Here is a 13,854-nt window from a genome sequence, read left to right as displayed (position 1 = left end):
TTTCATTGTTTGAGGCAACATCTATCCGGAAAGATGAGGTCAAAATTACCCCAAGACCACCGTGCAATTATTAATGAGGGGGAAGAAAATGAGATGGTGAGTTTATTTGCCACCTTATCTGTTGACATTTTAATGCATGAGGATATACAGGTGAAACTCGAATAATTAGAATATCATGCAAAAGTAATTGCAGTAAGTGTTGCAAAAGGGGCCCAAACCAAGTACTGAGTACATATGCATGCTTGTACTTTTCAGAGGTCCGATATTGTTCTATGTACAATCCTTGTTTTATTGATTGCATGTAATAATCTACTTTTTTGAGGTTGTGGATTTGGGGTTCTTGGGGTTTTCATGAGCTGTAAGCCATAATCATCACAATTAGGACAAATCAAGGCTTGAACTATCTTGCTTTGCATGTAATGAGTCTCTCTCATATATTAGTTTCACCTTTTAAGTTGCATTAGTGAAATAAATGAACTTTGCACGATATTCTAATTATTCAAGTTTCACCTGTATTATTGTCAAATAACATTTGAAAGGGGACTAATTTGAAGAAAATGAAATGCCATCATCAGAATTATGAGGTAACATTTCTGATTATTAGCACTTTTAATTTATAAATCTTACGATAAATACAAAACTGTGATAAATTATAAGAATTACTTCAAACAGTTTTAAAAAGTTTTAATAATGAAAGATGAATTCTGATTGGACTTCTACAGGTGCACTTTCCCTTATATAATGTAATATATGCCTTTTATTAAGAAATTAGATGGTATATTGCCCAAACATATGGTTGTTCAAATATATCAATGCATTCCTTCCTGTCAACCATTACATAAGCATTACATGACAACCATTCCATTACATAAGGCTGACTAAAAGATAAGAGCACATGTTCGAGTTATAGGTATAAATGTCTGTAAATGTGGACTAGCTTATACCCCAGTGATCTAATAATAGGCATAAGTAGTGCCATTAGTGTTGCAATATTAATTGCCCAAATAATGCAAATGAAAAATTGGAAGTTATTGCAAGATGAGAAGAAATAAAGAATGTTTGATTTATGTTAATAGAAAAGAATCTCTACCTCTGCCCTGGGTACAGCCAGTCAAGAAATTATTTAGATCATTTAAATTGGCATCTGCTGACTTCTTATACCTAATAGGGGTTGTAGTCATTTTTGCCTCACTGTGCCTATTAATGACAAAAAGAACAGCACTGGGTCATATGGTAGCTGTTGTTGATGTCTGCCTCTTCCTTAATTTTTAAAGGTGGAATAGGTTACCAGACCAGTGCTTACTGAACAAATGGTAATTATGGGTATATATCTTAGCGCCCATTCACTCTAAAAACGGAACTCCAGGAATTACAAGAATTAAAGTGATATTAAAGTCAAAAGGTTTTTAAAAATATTTTAAATGCTGATAAATTAATTAAATTTCATTATTAAATAACTGATAATGGATGCTGCTCCTTGATGTTCAAATGTTTTAGCTTCCTGCAGAATCAGCTGGTCCCCTGATCACTGGCCCTGATATCCTGTTTTAGGGTGGCTCCTTTCCTTTGCAGGGTCCTATGGAGTCACCCTTATGTGTTCTACTAAGCTGTGTGTGTCTGCACAATCACACAGACACAGCAAGGAAAGCCACTCTCATGCTCCCCCCTGCCCCCCTATCCTCCCTTCTCCTAGATAATATATGGAAGCTGCTGGAGACGGTGCAGTCCCTTGTGATCTTGTACTGGACAGGAAGTTCAGGGAAGTGGAGATGTGAGAGTTGGAGCCAGCTGTATTGAAACATGATGATTGTAAGTGCTTGGGCAAAAACTTAAGAAAAAAAAACTTAAGGAAATGCTTTGCTGGGCAAGGTATTTTAGGTTGATTGAAAAAAAGATTGAGAGTTTCATACTACTTTACCCTTGCAGTGGGCCTACACCACGCTTCAAGGGTTATCTGCTTGAGCGTTGACCACAGCAGGACCAAGGATTGGGTGATTTTATCTTCTATGTTCCAGCCCCTAGACCAAAACAAGCAGTTAATTCTTGCAGTGTGGGGGGTAGACCCACTGCAAGTCTTATGAATGAAATTACTGGGGTTTCTTTTTAAGCGTTGGAATTTTCAGTCTTTTTTTTTTTTCTTTGAGCGTACAGTTGCCTTTTTAATGTACTTTCAGGATTGAGCATTTTTGGTTTTAGTCAATGGACAGCTGGTTACTAGGAGAAGGAGGTGCATGTTTTCCAGCACTCTCATTGAAGTCTATTGGGGACATTAACACGTGATCATACCCCAAAGAAGCTCCTGTACTTTTTTGGGCATTGAGCAGCCACACGTCGTTCAATAGAATAGCATGGAAATCTGACTGACAAGCATTGGAAATGCTCTTCAAATTGCTCATGTTACTCGGGGCAGAGGCGGCTCTAGACTTCGTGAGGCCTTAGGCGAGACTCAAATGTGAGGCCCCACTTACACCCATCATTAAAAAATTTAAATTGAACTGTGATCATAAGTGATGGTAGAGCAAGGCGGACGTCCAGGAGATGGGCCCAGGGCCGTTGCAAGTATTTCGCCTACACAGGTCAAAACACCCCTCCTTCTTCCCGACACCCTCAGCTTTTTGCTAGCACCAGAGGGGGATCCCCCTCTGACAGACAGCGCCGAGGGAGCATGGAGCCGGGCGTGGGTACTGACCCGCTTCCCGCCTCTCTGATAGGCTTCACATGTTACTAGGTTGCCTGGCTTCCTAACCAATCAGGAAGCCGGACGGCACCTCATGACCCGCCACCCGGCTTCTTGATTGGTCAGGAAGCCAGGCAGCCTCGGCAAGTGAAGCTGGTGTTCTTTCGATAGAACATCGGCTTCCCAGGCAATCAGGAAACCAGACAGCAAGTCATGATCCGCTGCCCGGCTTCCTGATATTCGGGGGAACATGGCAGCGGTATCTGTACTTTGTATCGGCGAGTACCGAAAAAAAAGATCGGTACTTGTACTCGATATCGAAAAAACGGTATCGGTGCATCTCTAAGAAAAACATATGCATAAAATATATAAATGTTTTTTTCTTATAATATGGGAGCACAAATCCATAATGATAGTGTTTAAATATTATAGACTGTCCTATTAATAAGAAAGTAGTTTATTCTATATTATAAAACATGTAATGATTGCATGTGGTACCGTGTGATGCTTAGGAGGTAAGTCAGTGTGAGGTGGGGTGCTTGGGCTCTAGAAGGAAATGGATGCAACATATTCTACTGAGATGTTTTTACGTTGAAGGGAAGCAGGCCAAACACAGCCTGTTCTATGCATGTGAATGCATGTATTTAAGCACCACTGAGTTTAAATGCAAACGACACCTTTACCAGCATTACCTGTGTACACAAGCCCTAAATAAAGCAAGAAAACATATACAAAACCACGGTGCATTCCATGTAAACTCATATAAATTAGCATTGTAGATAAAATGGAACATCTCCACTGTTAAAGTGAAATTCCAGGGATTATCTTTTATGCATACTTACAATGGTCCTGCTTGGCTCAATGTAAGTTGGGATATGGGCTTCTCTACTACATAAAGTCCTATACTACTGTAATGAGGATAGCACCTTATAACAAAATCTACTACTTCCATATTATGCCTATGATGTCAATGGGGTGGAAAATTCCTGTCCTATAACCTCCTTAAATATTAAAAGTGTCATCAGTAAGGGCACAAAAATATAGGTTTGACAGTCATTTTCCTTATTTTGCTGATGAGATGACTTTACCACAAATTGTACCAGCACAATAGGCTATTACTAATATGAACAATATAATTATTTTATCTAATGTGTTTGAGCCTTGTTGCTGTGTATATAACATTGCATTACAACAAATGACTTCAGTTAATACAACAGTTTATCTCTGTGGTCTGCAGACCAGTATTTTACACACCACTGAAAAAAAAAAAGAAAAAGAAAACAAAAGCAATTATTGACCATACTTTTGTCTCTGCTTTCCCTGAAACTGCTGAGCAAAGAGTGTTATGAACCAGAAAGGACTCCATCATTGCAGAGAGTATTCTTCCCAAACTAAAATGTTATCACATGAACCAAAAATAAACTACATTATTGGCAACCACCTAACAAAAAAACAGAACTCTTGCACCGAACTGTAAGAATCTTTGCACTGCATTACAAGAAGGCCAAGGCAAATCCAAATAAAGCATACAGTACATAGTAGAGCAGAGCACTTGTGGTAAAGTCAAAGATCATAAACTTGAAGGACATGTCTATCAAAGGGTGGTGGCTCCCGACTGACGTAGTCAGAACAATTCTTGGACCTGAAACGCTATAATTACCGCAGTACTTCCTTTTCACATTTACATATAAAGAATTAAGAATCCCATACATAATAAAAAGGACAATGCACAAAAGCTTCTTATTGACCTTACATAGTGTATAACCTGTTCTCAAGATAATCCGTTTGGTGGCCCAGGCATCCAAACTGGCTATGATGCAAATGTGTATGATCTTTTATAAACATTTAAAACATTTTCAGGGTAGATGAGTTTTATTCCACTAAATCAGATTATTTGAGTCATTGCCACAGCGATTCTACAGATCAAAATAGCCAAATCAGGCATCTCTTAATCAGGCCATATATAGAAGAATGTTCAAACTTTGGTTCAAAATCCTGAAAACTTGTTCAACAGAGCATTTAATCTTACCATCACTTAGTAAGCTAATTTAGCTTGAAAGCCCTTAAAAATGTAATACTATGAGAATGGAATCCCAGGCCTTTTAAACTGATTTCTTTGATATGCTTATAAACTGAGTGAAACAATAATGCAAAGCAATGTTTACTTACATTAAACAGTATAATACATATTTAGAAGTATATTTATATATACCTTGGGGAGAATTTATCAAAACTGGATCAGAGAAAATCTGGAGCAGCTGTGCATGGCAACCAATCAGCTTCTCTCTTCTGTTTGTTCAATTAAGATTTGAAAATGAAAGAGGGAAGCTGATTGGTTGCCATGCACACCTGCTCCAGATTTTGTCTGCTCCAGTTTTTATAAATTCCCTTCATTATATGTTCAGCAACCCATGAGGTGGTGCGGGACATACTACATATATTAAAATATACTAGAATCTACTTATAGATTTGCATGTGTTTTACAGAAAGCTTATTTTGTATTGTCCTTTCATATTTACCAATAACTTACATAATCATTTAAAAGAAGGAATGTTAATGTTCTGGATGAAGTGTTGCCTGAAAACTGTGCATTACAATATTTACAATTTTTTTTGGAATGGAATGGAAATTGCATTCATGGTTAGAATTCCGTTCATTCAGATAAGAAACAAGAAGAACATATCTATCCTGCTACTTCTATACTGCTACCTGCTAGACAAACATTAATTTAACTCCACTAACCATTAGACGATCGAACAAAACTTTAGAAAATTAAAATTTTCAAATCAAATTCTTCCGGTGTATGGTTAGCTTTAGAGCCCATTCACACCACATCCAGATCATCTCCAGAAAAGACCAGATTGTTTGCAGACCCATGCATCTTGCTGTATCCCTTTGCTATTTCTGGCCTCTGTTCACACCAGCGCAGTCAGGGCCGGATTTACTGTCTGCGCTGCCCCAAGGCCAGGTTCCTCAATGCGCCCCCTTCCCGCCAACCCCACCCCCATAGAGAATGGCAGACCTGCAGGCTGCATATACAGGTGAAACTCGAAAAATTAGAATATCGTGCAAAAGTTCATTTATTTCACTAATGCAACTTAGCCGTCTACCAGGAGATTTTGGAGCACTTCATGCTTTCTTCCGCAGACGAGCTCTATGGGGATGCTGACTTCATTTTCCAGCAGGACTTGGCACCTGCCCACACTGCCAAAACATTTCTGAGATTGTGGATCTGGGTTTTCATGAGCTGTAAGCCATCATCATCACAATTATGACAAATCAGGGCTTGAACTATGTTGCTTTGCATGTAATGAGTCTCTCTCATATATTAGTTTCACCTTTTAAGTTGCATTAGTGAAATAAATGAACTTTTGCACGATATTCTAATTTTTCGAGTTTCACCTGTAAGTGATCTCGGTGACATCGCCAAGATCACTTGTACAAAACAAGCGGCAACTTCCCTGTACATTTAGCTCTGCAAGCACAAAGCAGGGCTAAATATAGAAAAAACTACCCGCCCGGCACCTGGAACTGCATGTCCTGGGCATCGGGAGATAGGAATTCCACACCCCTGCTGCCCCTGTACTCTCTGCTGCCCCCAGGCCGGGCCTTGGTTGGCCTTGTGTGAAATCCCGCCCTGAGTGCAGTCCATTCCAGACCAGAAAAATACTGCATGTCTCATTTTGTATGGTCTGGAATGCACTGTAACTGCGTTCAGGTTCACACCATTTTCTGGACCAGATCTGGTCCGGATAATGTTGTGAGCTTGCTCACTCAGTGAACTATTAGAGCTTGCTTACTCAGTGAACTATTAGTGTACATAAGCTTAATATAGATAATCCCAGAGCAATATATACATTTATTTTTTATCTGTAGATCAGACATCTCTGCTGAACCTTTCATGGTACCTGCACCTCCAGATGTCATAACTTTCCTGTACAAACAGTTAATGAACTGCATACAAAGCAAGTGATCTTAAGTAGGGATCAGCTCAAGTTTAGACTGAACCAGGTCCGCATATAAGCTCCCCCGAAAACTAGAAGCAAGCTCTGCAGCTGCAGAGTGGAGAATGCCTGGTCCACAGCTATTTGGGTGTGTGGCCCCATCTCCCTTCTGGCTTTGGAGGAGCTCCAGTTTAGACCAGGTTCGGTCCAAACCTGATTGTTAGGTTGCTGACTTCCAACACACAGTAAAAGGACTAGTGGAGAGTGTGCACACATAGAAAATTAGGTGAGGTCACTGATATCCAGCAATTACAGGAAGTGAGTTATGCCTTTTTGTTATTCTTAGTGTCTCACAGCTTGATAGTTTTTACAGTTCCCTATACCTCTCTATGCCATAGTGTCTCATGCCTCTTTACTGCATGCAGTGCTATAAGTGATATAAAACATACACAGCAACACCCTATATACAAATACGGAAACCACGCGTGCAAAATGAAAACCTAACTAAGCTATGGCCAATGGCAAAATAAGAGGAAAGGAAAATCAGGGGAGCAAGTTGGAGCAAGATCAGGCAAGAATACAGGGTACCAAAAAGTAAATGAGGCAAGGATGGGTCAGAACCGATAGAGGATCAAGGCAGGTACTGGCAGCCATAGGTCCAAAGTATACAGGCACAAAGATGAAACACATACACAGTACCTTATACGTTTCTGCTACATGGGGTGTCTCACACCTTTGTTCTATATACAATGCCTCATGCCTCTCTTGCAGCCAGCATCTCACGCCTCTCTATTACATGCAGTGTCTCACAGCTCTACTGCATGCATGTTCTAATTAATTTTTGCTATGCACAGGGTCTCATGTCTCACTATTCAACTCATTCACACCAGTTAAGTTCAGCTACGTTGATCTGCACAGATCAATACAGGCCTAACGCCAGGGCACACAGAAAGCAATTGTTTCCTATTTGCCCAGTTTGCCTATTTGTTTCGTATTTGCCCTGTTTTCCTATTTGCCATATTTGCCCTGTTCACTCTACAATGCCACCTAAAATGGGATGCAATAAAATTATAGTTGCGTGCTGTATTTTTCTGCACCACACCGCAGCTCTCTTGAAGGAATTGTCTGTCACCATGCCACAGCTCTGCTGCAATGGATAGAAATTAATGAAATTTAATTTTGTGACATTTCAATAAAGTAAAATCAAATAAAAAAAGTAAACAGTTGCTTGCATTTTACCAAAGCAAGGAATCGCCCCCCAGCACCCATACACCATGGGCACCAGTCCGCACACTTAAACAACTTGTTTTAATATGCAGGCTTGTGTGAACAAACACTCACTCACAGGGGGTGATTTACTAACCTAAACACACGCACGCACTAGGTGCGTGTGATTTTTACACAGCAAAACGTATTTATCAACCAAAAAGTTTCTAAAAGCATATTTCCACTAATGCCATATATGGAAAAATCATGCACATGATGCATATATAATGCTGCTTCACAGTTTAGACAAAAATGGTTAGCTCATGCATTTACATTCCTGCATTCATCAACGCAAGCAACACAACATAGAGCTAATTTACACAACATCACCTTGCAAGTTCATGCAGGGCTTTGCACAACACACCTGCTGGGTGTGTACACACTACAAAGGATGTTTAGATTCCACCCATAGATCATGCTGGGAGGGAACACACTACAGAGGTGTATACATGTTCGTGGTGTGTGTATAAGGTTAGTAAATCAACCCCACAGTGTCTTACACCTCTACTGCATTGGAAGTGTGGGATGGGCTCTCGATCATGTGACCCTGTGACAGCCAATCACAGTGATAAGTATATTTGATTGGGAAGCCCATCTGTGAACCCTTGACCCCTGAGGTTCAGAACCCCTTAAAGGACCTGCAAGATCTGGCAGTAAGAGGTTAAACCCTTCTTGTTTATATCTGCTCATCTGGCTAATTGGCATAATACGTTTGCCAGCAGATGACACAGTAGGTGTAAACATGTCAATTAATTTAGAATCAAGGTTACTTAATTACACCCTTCGCAGTTAAAACGCACCATGCCCATAAAATATACTTTATATATAAATCATTGATATGCACTGTCAGCATTTGACAGACTTCTTATTTTAAAGTGAACCTCTTGTTACTTTTAAAAGTAGAAGTCATGCCTATGATCACAAGATGTCTGATATTTTCTTTGTTTGGACTTTTGTAGATGGACAAATACAACACACACACACACACACACACACACATTTATACAAAAACAAAAAAAACACACACACACACACACACACACACACACACACACACACAGATTCCTTGCTTTTGAGATCAGTTTAAGATGCTTCTGAGGTCCATCTGAGTTCCCTCACAGTTATATTTAACCTACAGTTGATCTTCTTCTGAACTGCAGTTGACTTGTTTCTCACTTACAGTTGATCTCTATCTGAACTGCAGACTACCTCCTTCTTACTTGCAGTTGACTTACTTCTGATCTGCAGTTGACCTTCATCAACCAGCTTCAAGTGGCTATGTGCAGGATCATAAGGCTCCATTCACACTTGCTACGCATGGGCACCCATTATTGCATGTTTCTTGTGCGCCTGCATTGGGCAGCTCATTAATTTCTGTGGGCTGTTATATGTGCAAAAAACATAGCTGTTTAAGCCACAAGCTTTGCACAATTTTCTACTGTGTGTTTTTGCACATTTGATGCACATTTTTGCTTGCTTGTCATGCTTGGGGTCCCATTAACAATAAATAGCACGTGGTTTTCAATCTTTTCATAAGTGTGCAAAAAATTGCGCAATTTTGCATGCGTTCATGCACATAGAAAGTGTGGGACCTAAAGACATTTACTTTGGACAGGGGAATGGCAGCTGGGCAGACGTAGCTATGAAGTCAGGTGACACAGTGAAATTAAGACTTGGGTAGACAGTCAAATACAGCAAGTACATTTACCTTGTATTTGAGATCCATTTACAATGGGTATGAGTTTCATCTGATGTGAGACTTTCATTTGGTAAGTTTAAAATGAAGTATAAGTTCACTTTACTCCCCTGTTGGCCTCTCTTAGACTCTAAGCAACCTTCTCTTTTCTTACCACTACCTGGCAGCTTCAACAAGCAAGGGAAATGTTACACTTTTAAAAAAAATGTTAATGTATAAATTGTATGTAGATGCTGTTTGACACAGTTACATATTACTGTTTTTGTTATGTTTTTTTGTACTATGGATTAAATATTTATGTGTACTGTGCTTCAACTTTAGGAAATATTTGGCTATAGAGTGAGCATCCCCTGGATTGTCCTGTGTGTGATTGGTTACTGTGTATCAGGAGGGATTCTTCTGCTGCTCTTTTATTGGAAACCGGAGTGGAGCGTGTGGGCAAACTGTGTCCCATCCTCGTTGGAGAAAGCCAATGTTATTTTACTTAGGACAACTGTAAGTACTTTTTTTTCCCATTTTCACATCTAGCAGTACAATGTGTTATATAGAACTGCAATCCATTACAAGTCTTCACTCTGCAAAATGTTGTTTCAATTAACCGACAAGATATATTCTCACTGGTTTCTGTTGTAGCGAGGTCTGTTGCCAGACATTTCACCACAGCTCAATTTCCACCATTTTATCTAGGATGAAAGGAAGAAATACACTAGGAAGAAAGTGCGCTGGATCATTTTAGATGAATTTAAAGATTCACTGAGTCGGTCGCCATGTTCTGTCATGTCTGATGAAAACTCCACAGTAAATAGAGCTATAAGAAGACCAGATCTTAAAGTGAGTCGTAGTATGATCGTTTAATTACATGCTCATATTAGTGGATTAAGCACAGCTGTATGTATCTTTTTTTTAAATTTAGGATGGGTCACCGTTTCAAAATATAACAAAACATTTGGTTTAAAACATTATGACTTAAAGGATGCACAATTTGTGTCTTATGGTAAGGTATGACCAGTCTGGGGTGTTTGATTTGTGGGTTCAAAAGACCTGGGTGGATTAGAAGTCATTGTGCATTTGTTACTATTTCATATCTGGTGTCTGGGCAACATAAACGCATGGCAGAATTTTTTTTTTCTTTAGTCCTAAAGTAAACATTATGTTTGTTTTTCTAAGATATGAGCACAACAAATGCAATGGCAGTGTTGAACATTCTGATAAGTGTAATTGTGTAAGGTGGTTGGATACTGAGCTCTAGCCTGGCTGAAACCTAACATGACCTAGAAATCTTGGCATGGAGTGAGAAAGCACTAAGAGGCTCTTTGTGTGCCAGTAAGAAAAACTTGATTGACTTGGCAGAAGAATGCAACATTGTAGAGGGATTAGTGCCCAGAATATTTTCATATTATTATAGTATTATATTATTACTGTTTACAATGAAATAAGCCTGAGAATCATTGGCTGGAATATGCAGTTGGTTGCATATTATTATCTTTTATTTATCAAATGCTAACATATTATGCAGTGTGGTTCTGGTAGAGTCCAACCTTTTTGCATGCACTGACACAAGCCAACATTCAATTTATCCATCTCAGGGACAAATGTAGTATTTTGTAAAATAAAGCTGGTCGTACATTGTACACATTCAAAAAATGTATCAAGAACCGGCCGAAATCCGCACAGTGGGTGCTGCTGTCGGAACCCTTCCATCCGGCATCCTTCAAACAGAAAATTAAAGAAGACAGATAGAAAATCTTTGGAAGAACAGTGGCAGCAGCTAATCAGGTGCTGTCACTGTTCAAATACTCGTAAGAACTTGCCGCAGTCAGAATACAAAGAACACAGTGGGAGATTGTCCATCCGTGTTGTTTAGCCTGGATGGAGGAATCTGTTATATTTTTTCATTCATATTTTCATATTTTTTCATTCAGCCTGCAAATAACAGTGTATGGCCAGCTTAAGATTCCAAAACTGCTGTAAAGTTCACAGCTTTTGCCCCCTTCCTATTCAACATTTATTGGAAAGCATTTTACTATCTTATGCTTACTGTCAGAGAACGCCCTTAAGTTAAGCAGCACAGTGCTCTGCTTAATAATAACCTGAAACACCAGACTTATTTTCTAGCAGGAATTCTAGTTGTAACAATTAAAACAAACTAAACAATGGGAAAAAATTGTATATATTGTATAAAAAATATACACAATGTATATTCACATTTTTAAACTCAAGCTGTCATGGAACTAACCAGCCTTGAAAATAATCTAACCACATATGTAGATGGGGAGACACATAACTGCATCTAGATCACAAGCACTCCTTTCCCACCTCTCTCAGGTGAACCAATAGCTTATGCCAAGCTAACGTCTTCAGTAGATGCATCTAGATTCTCTGATGACTAGAGAGCTGGTTTAAAGGTTAATGTTGGGAAACCTGTAAAAGCACCTGAGAAACATTTACTAAAAGCTTTATACCCTTCTCAGGGGCTATGGATTGATTTTATCCATCTGCGTAATTGTGAGTTGTATGAGTATATGCTTTTGTATGTGGATGGATACAGGCATAGCTAGTTAGAAAAATTGCATCCAGGGTTACTGTTGTCAGAAATAGTTTGTAGCTCCAGCTAATGCACCTGATAATGGCAGATTTGGGAACACATCTGCTGTTCCACACCACTTTCCACTCTACAGCAAGTGTTAAGGTTGTAAAGTTGAGCATTAAGGTGCCCATACACTGCACGATTCTCGTACGAGAATCACGGGAAATCCGTACGATAATTGTGCAGTGTATGGAAGGCGTGCGACCGTTTCTACTGTATGGTCGCACGACTTTTGTATTTCGAGCATGTTGGGAAAAAAGCTGAGAATCGTACGATTTTCGGCTGGTTTTTAGCATGATCGAGAGATAACTGCACACTGCCCGTTCAGCATTGCAGTCATCGGAAGCCCTCCCCTCAGCGGGGCAGGCTTGTGATGATCGCAAGTACGATCTGCCTGTCCAAGATGGGCAGATCGTACGTTTTTTAAATTACTTTACAACCCTCGCAAGACAAAAGTCTTGCGAGGGTTGTAATGTGTATGTGCACCTTTAGAATTGATTGTAAGCAGACAGGGCTAATATAGACTCAAGCCCTGAGTTTGGCACTAACATCTATAAGGCACACACTATGTAAACCTGCAAATTTATATCCTTCCAAATTACTCTTTGGATGAGTTCCTAAGATTGAACTTTGTTTGCTTCATGATGCTCAACTTTCTCTTTTTGAACAAACTTTTGAATGAACTTGCAATATGTTTGCATCATACACTAGCAAGCCTGCATTCCCATATGTTTTCTATATTGCCAGACACTAAACTGAGGACACTCAACACAGCCTCAGTACCAGAGCGTGGAGAAGGGTCAAGTAGCACATTGCCAAGCCTCTGTAGTCTTCCTGGGATGGACCTTTCTAGGTTCTGTTGACAACTGCTACATCAGTCAAGCTCAAGAGTAAGCTCACCTGAATTTACACTCCTTTCCCACTGTTGGGCTGTACTTCAGGTGCACTTAACCTGTCCCTAAATGTTATGCACAGGAAACAACACCAATACACTATAAACTAGCCTTCCTTCATTTTCAAGTTCCCCGATCATCTCACTTCTATCCTCCTGTATGTCAGGATAAGCATATAGAGAGCAGTATGTCCAATTGCTGCATTCTCAACATGGTAGCTTTCCTTGATTTCAATTGTAAGAATCATACTGACACTGGGCATTATGACTATTGGGACAGAAAAAAAGCAGCAGAATTGCACTGTTTATGAACTCACAGCTGTCTCACACTTGTCAGTATGACTTTCTTCTTGACAGCTGATAGACAGGGAAGTTATAATTGCAGATGCATTTAAGAAAGACCTCATGAACATGCACAGAAAGGACTGTTCTCCCAATGTGAATGTGCATATTGTACAATCTAGACATTACTTAAGCTGACTGTACCTGTCTGAAAATGTCCAGTTCTTGATCAACCAGCTAAAATTCACACAGTGGGTATCCCTTTCCACACCCTTCAGCCCGGCATCCTTTGATCAGAAAATTCAAGGGGCTGTATGGAAAATCAGTGGGCAAACAGCTGCCTTCACAGTTCTGGTATACTTCAGTGGCTCACACCCAACGCTGTCAGAATACAAAAGACACCAGCTTCATGCATGGAGGAGTAACACACAACCTTTGATGTCAGTGATCTGGACAGCACCACACAGAGCATCACAGGTTGCTAACAGCTCTTGACACTTGGTAAATTCA

At 39.7% G+C, this 13,854-nt stretch overlaps 1 protein-coding gene across 1 annotated transcript in view; it reads left to right on the top strand.

Moving 5' to 3' along the window:
• LOC108795838 (probable cation-transporting ATPase 13A4) overlaps positions 1-13,854 on the top strand; it is a 62,686-nt gene continuing 48,832 nt past the window's right edge. Inside the window, exons 1-3 of the mRNA XM_018567158.1 lie at positions 1-96; positions 9,905-10,078; positions 10,271-10,414. Coding sequence (XP_018422660.1) covers positions 34-96; positions 9,905-10,078; positions 10,271-10,414 — 381 coding nt within the window. The 5' untranslated portion in view covers positions 1-33. The remainder of the gene's footprint in view (positions 97-9,904; positions 10,079-10,270; positions 10,415-13,854) is intronic.

Source organism: Nanorana parkeri, unplaced genomic scaffold, assembly GCF_000935625.1.
Source record: "Nanorana parkeri isolate BGI_ZX_2015 unplaced genomic scaffold, ASM93562v1 scaffold29, whole genome shotgun sequence".
Taxonomy (NCBI): Eukaryota; Metazoa; Chordata; class Amphibia; order Anura; family Dicroglossidae; genus Nanorana; species Nanorana parkeri.
This window is presented reverse-complemented; position numbering and strand designations above follow the sequence as displayed.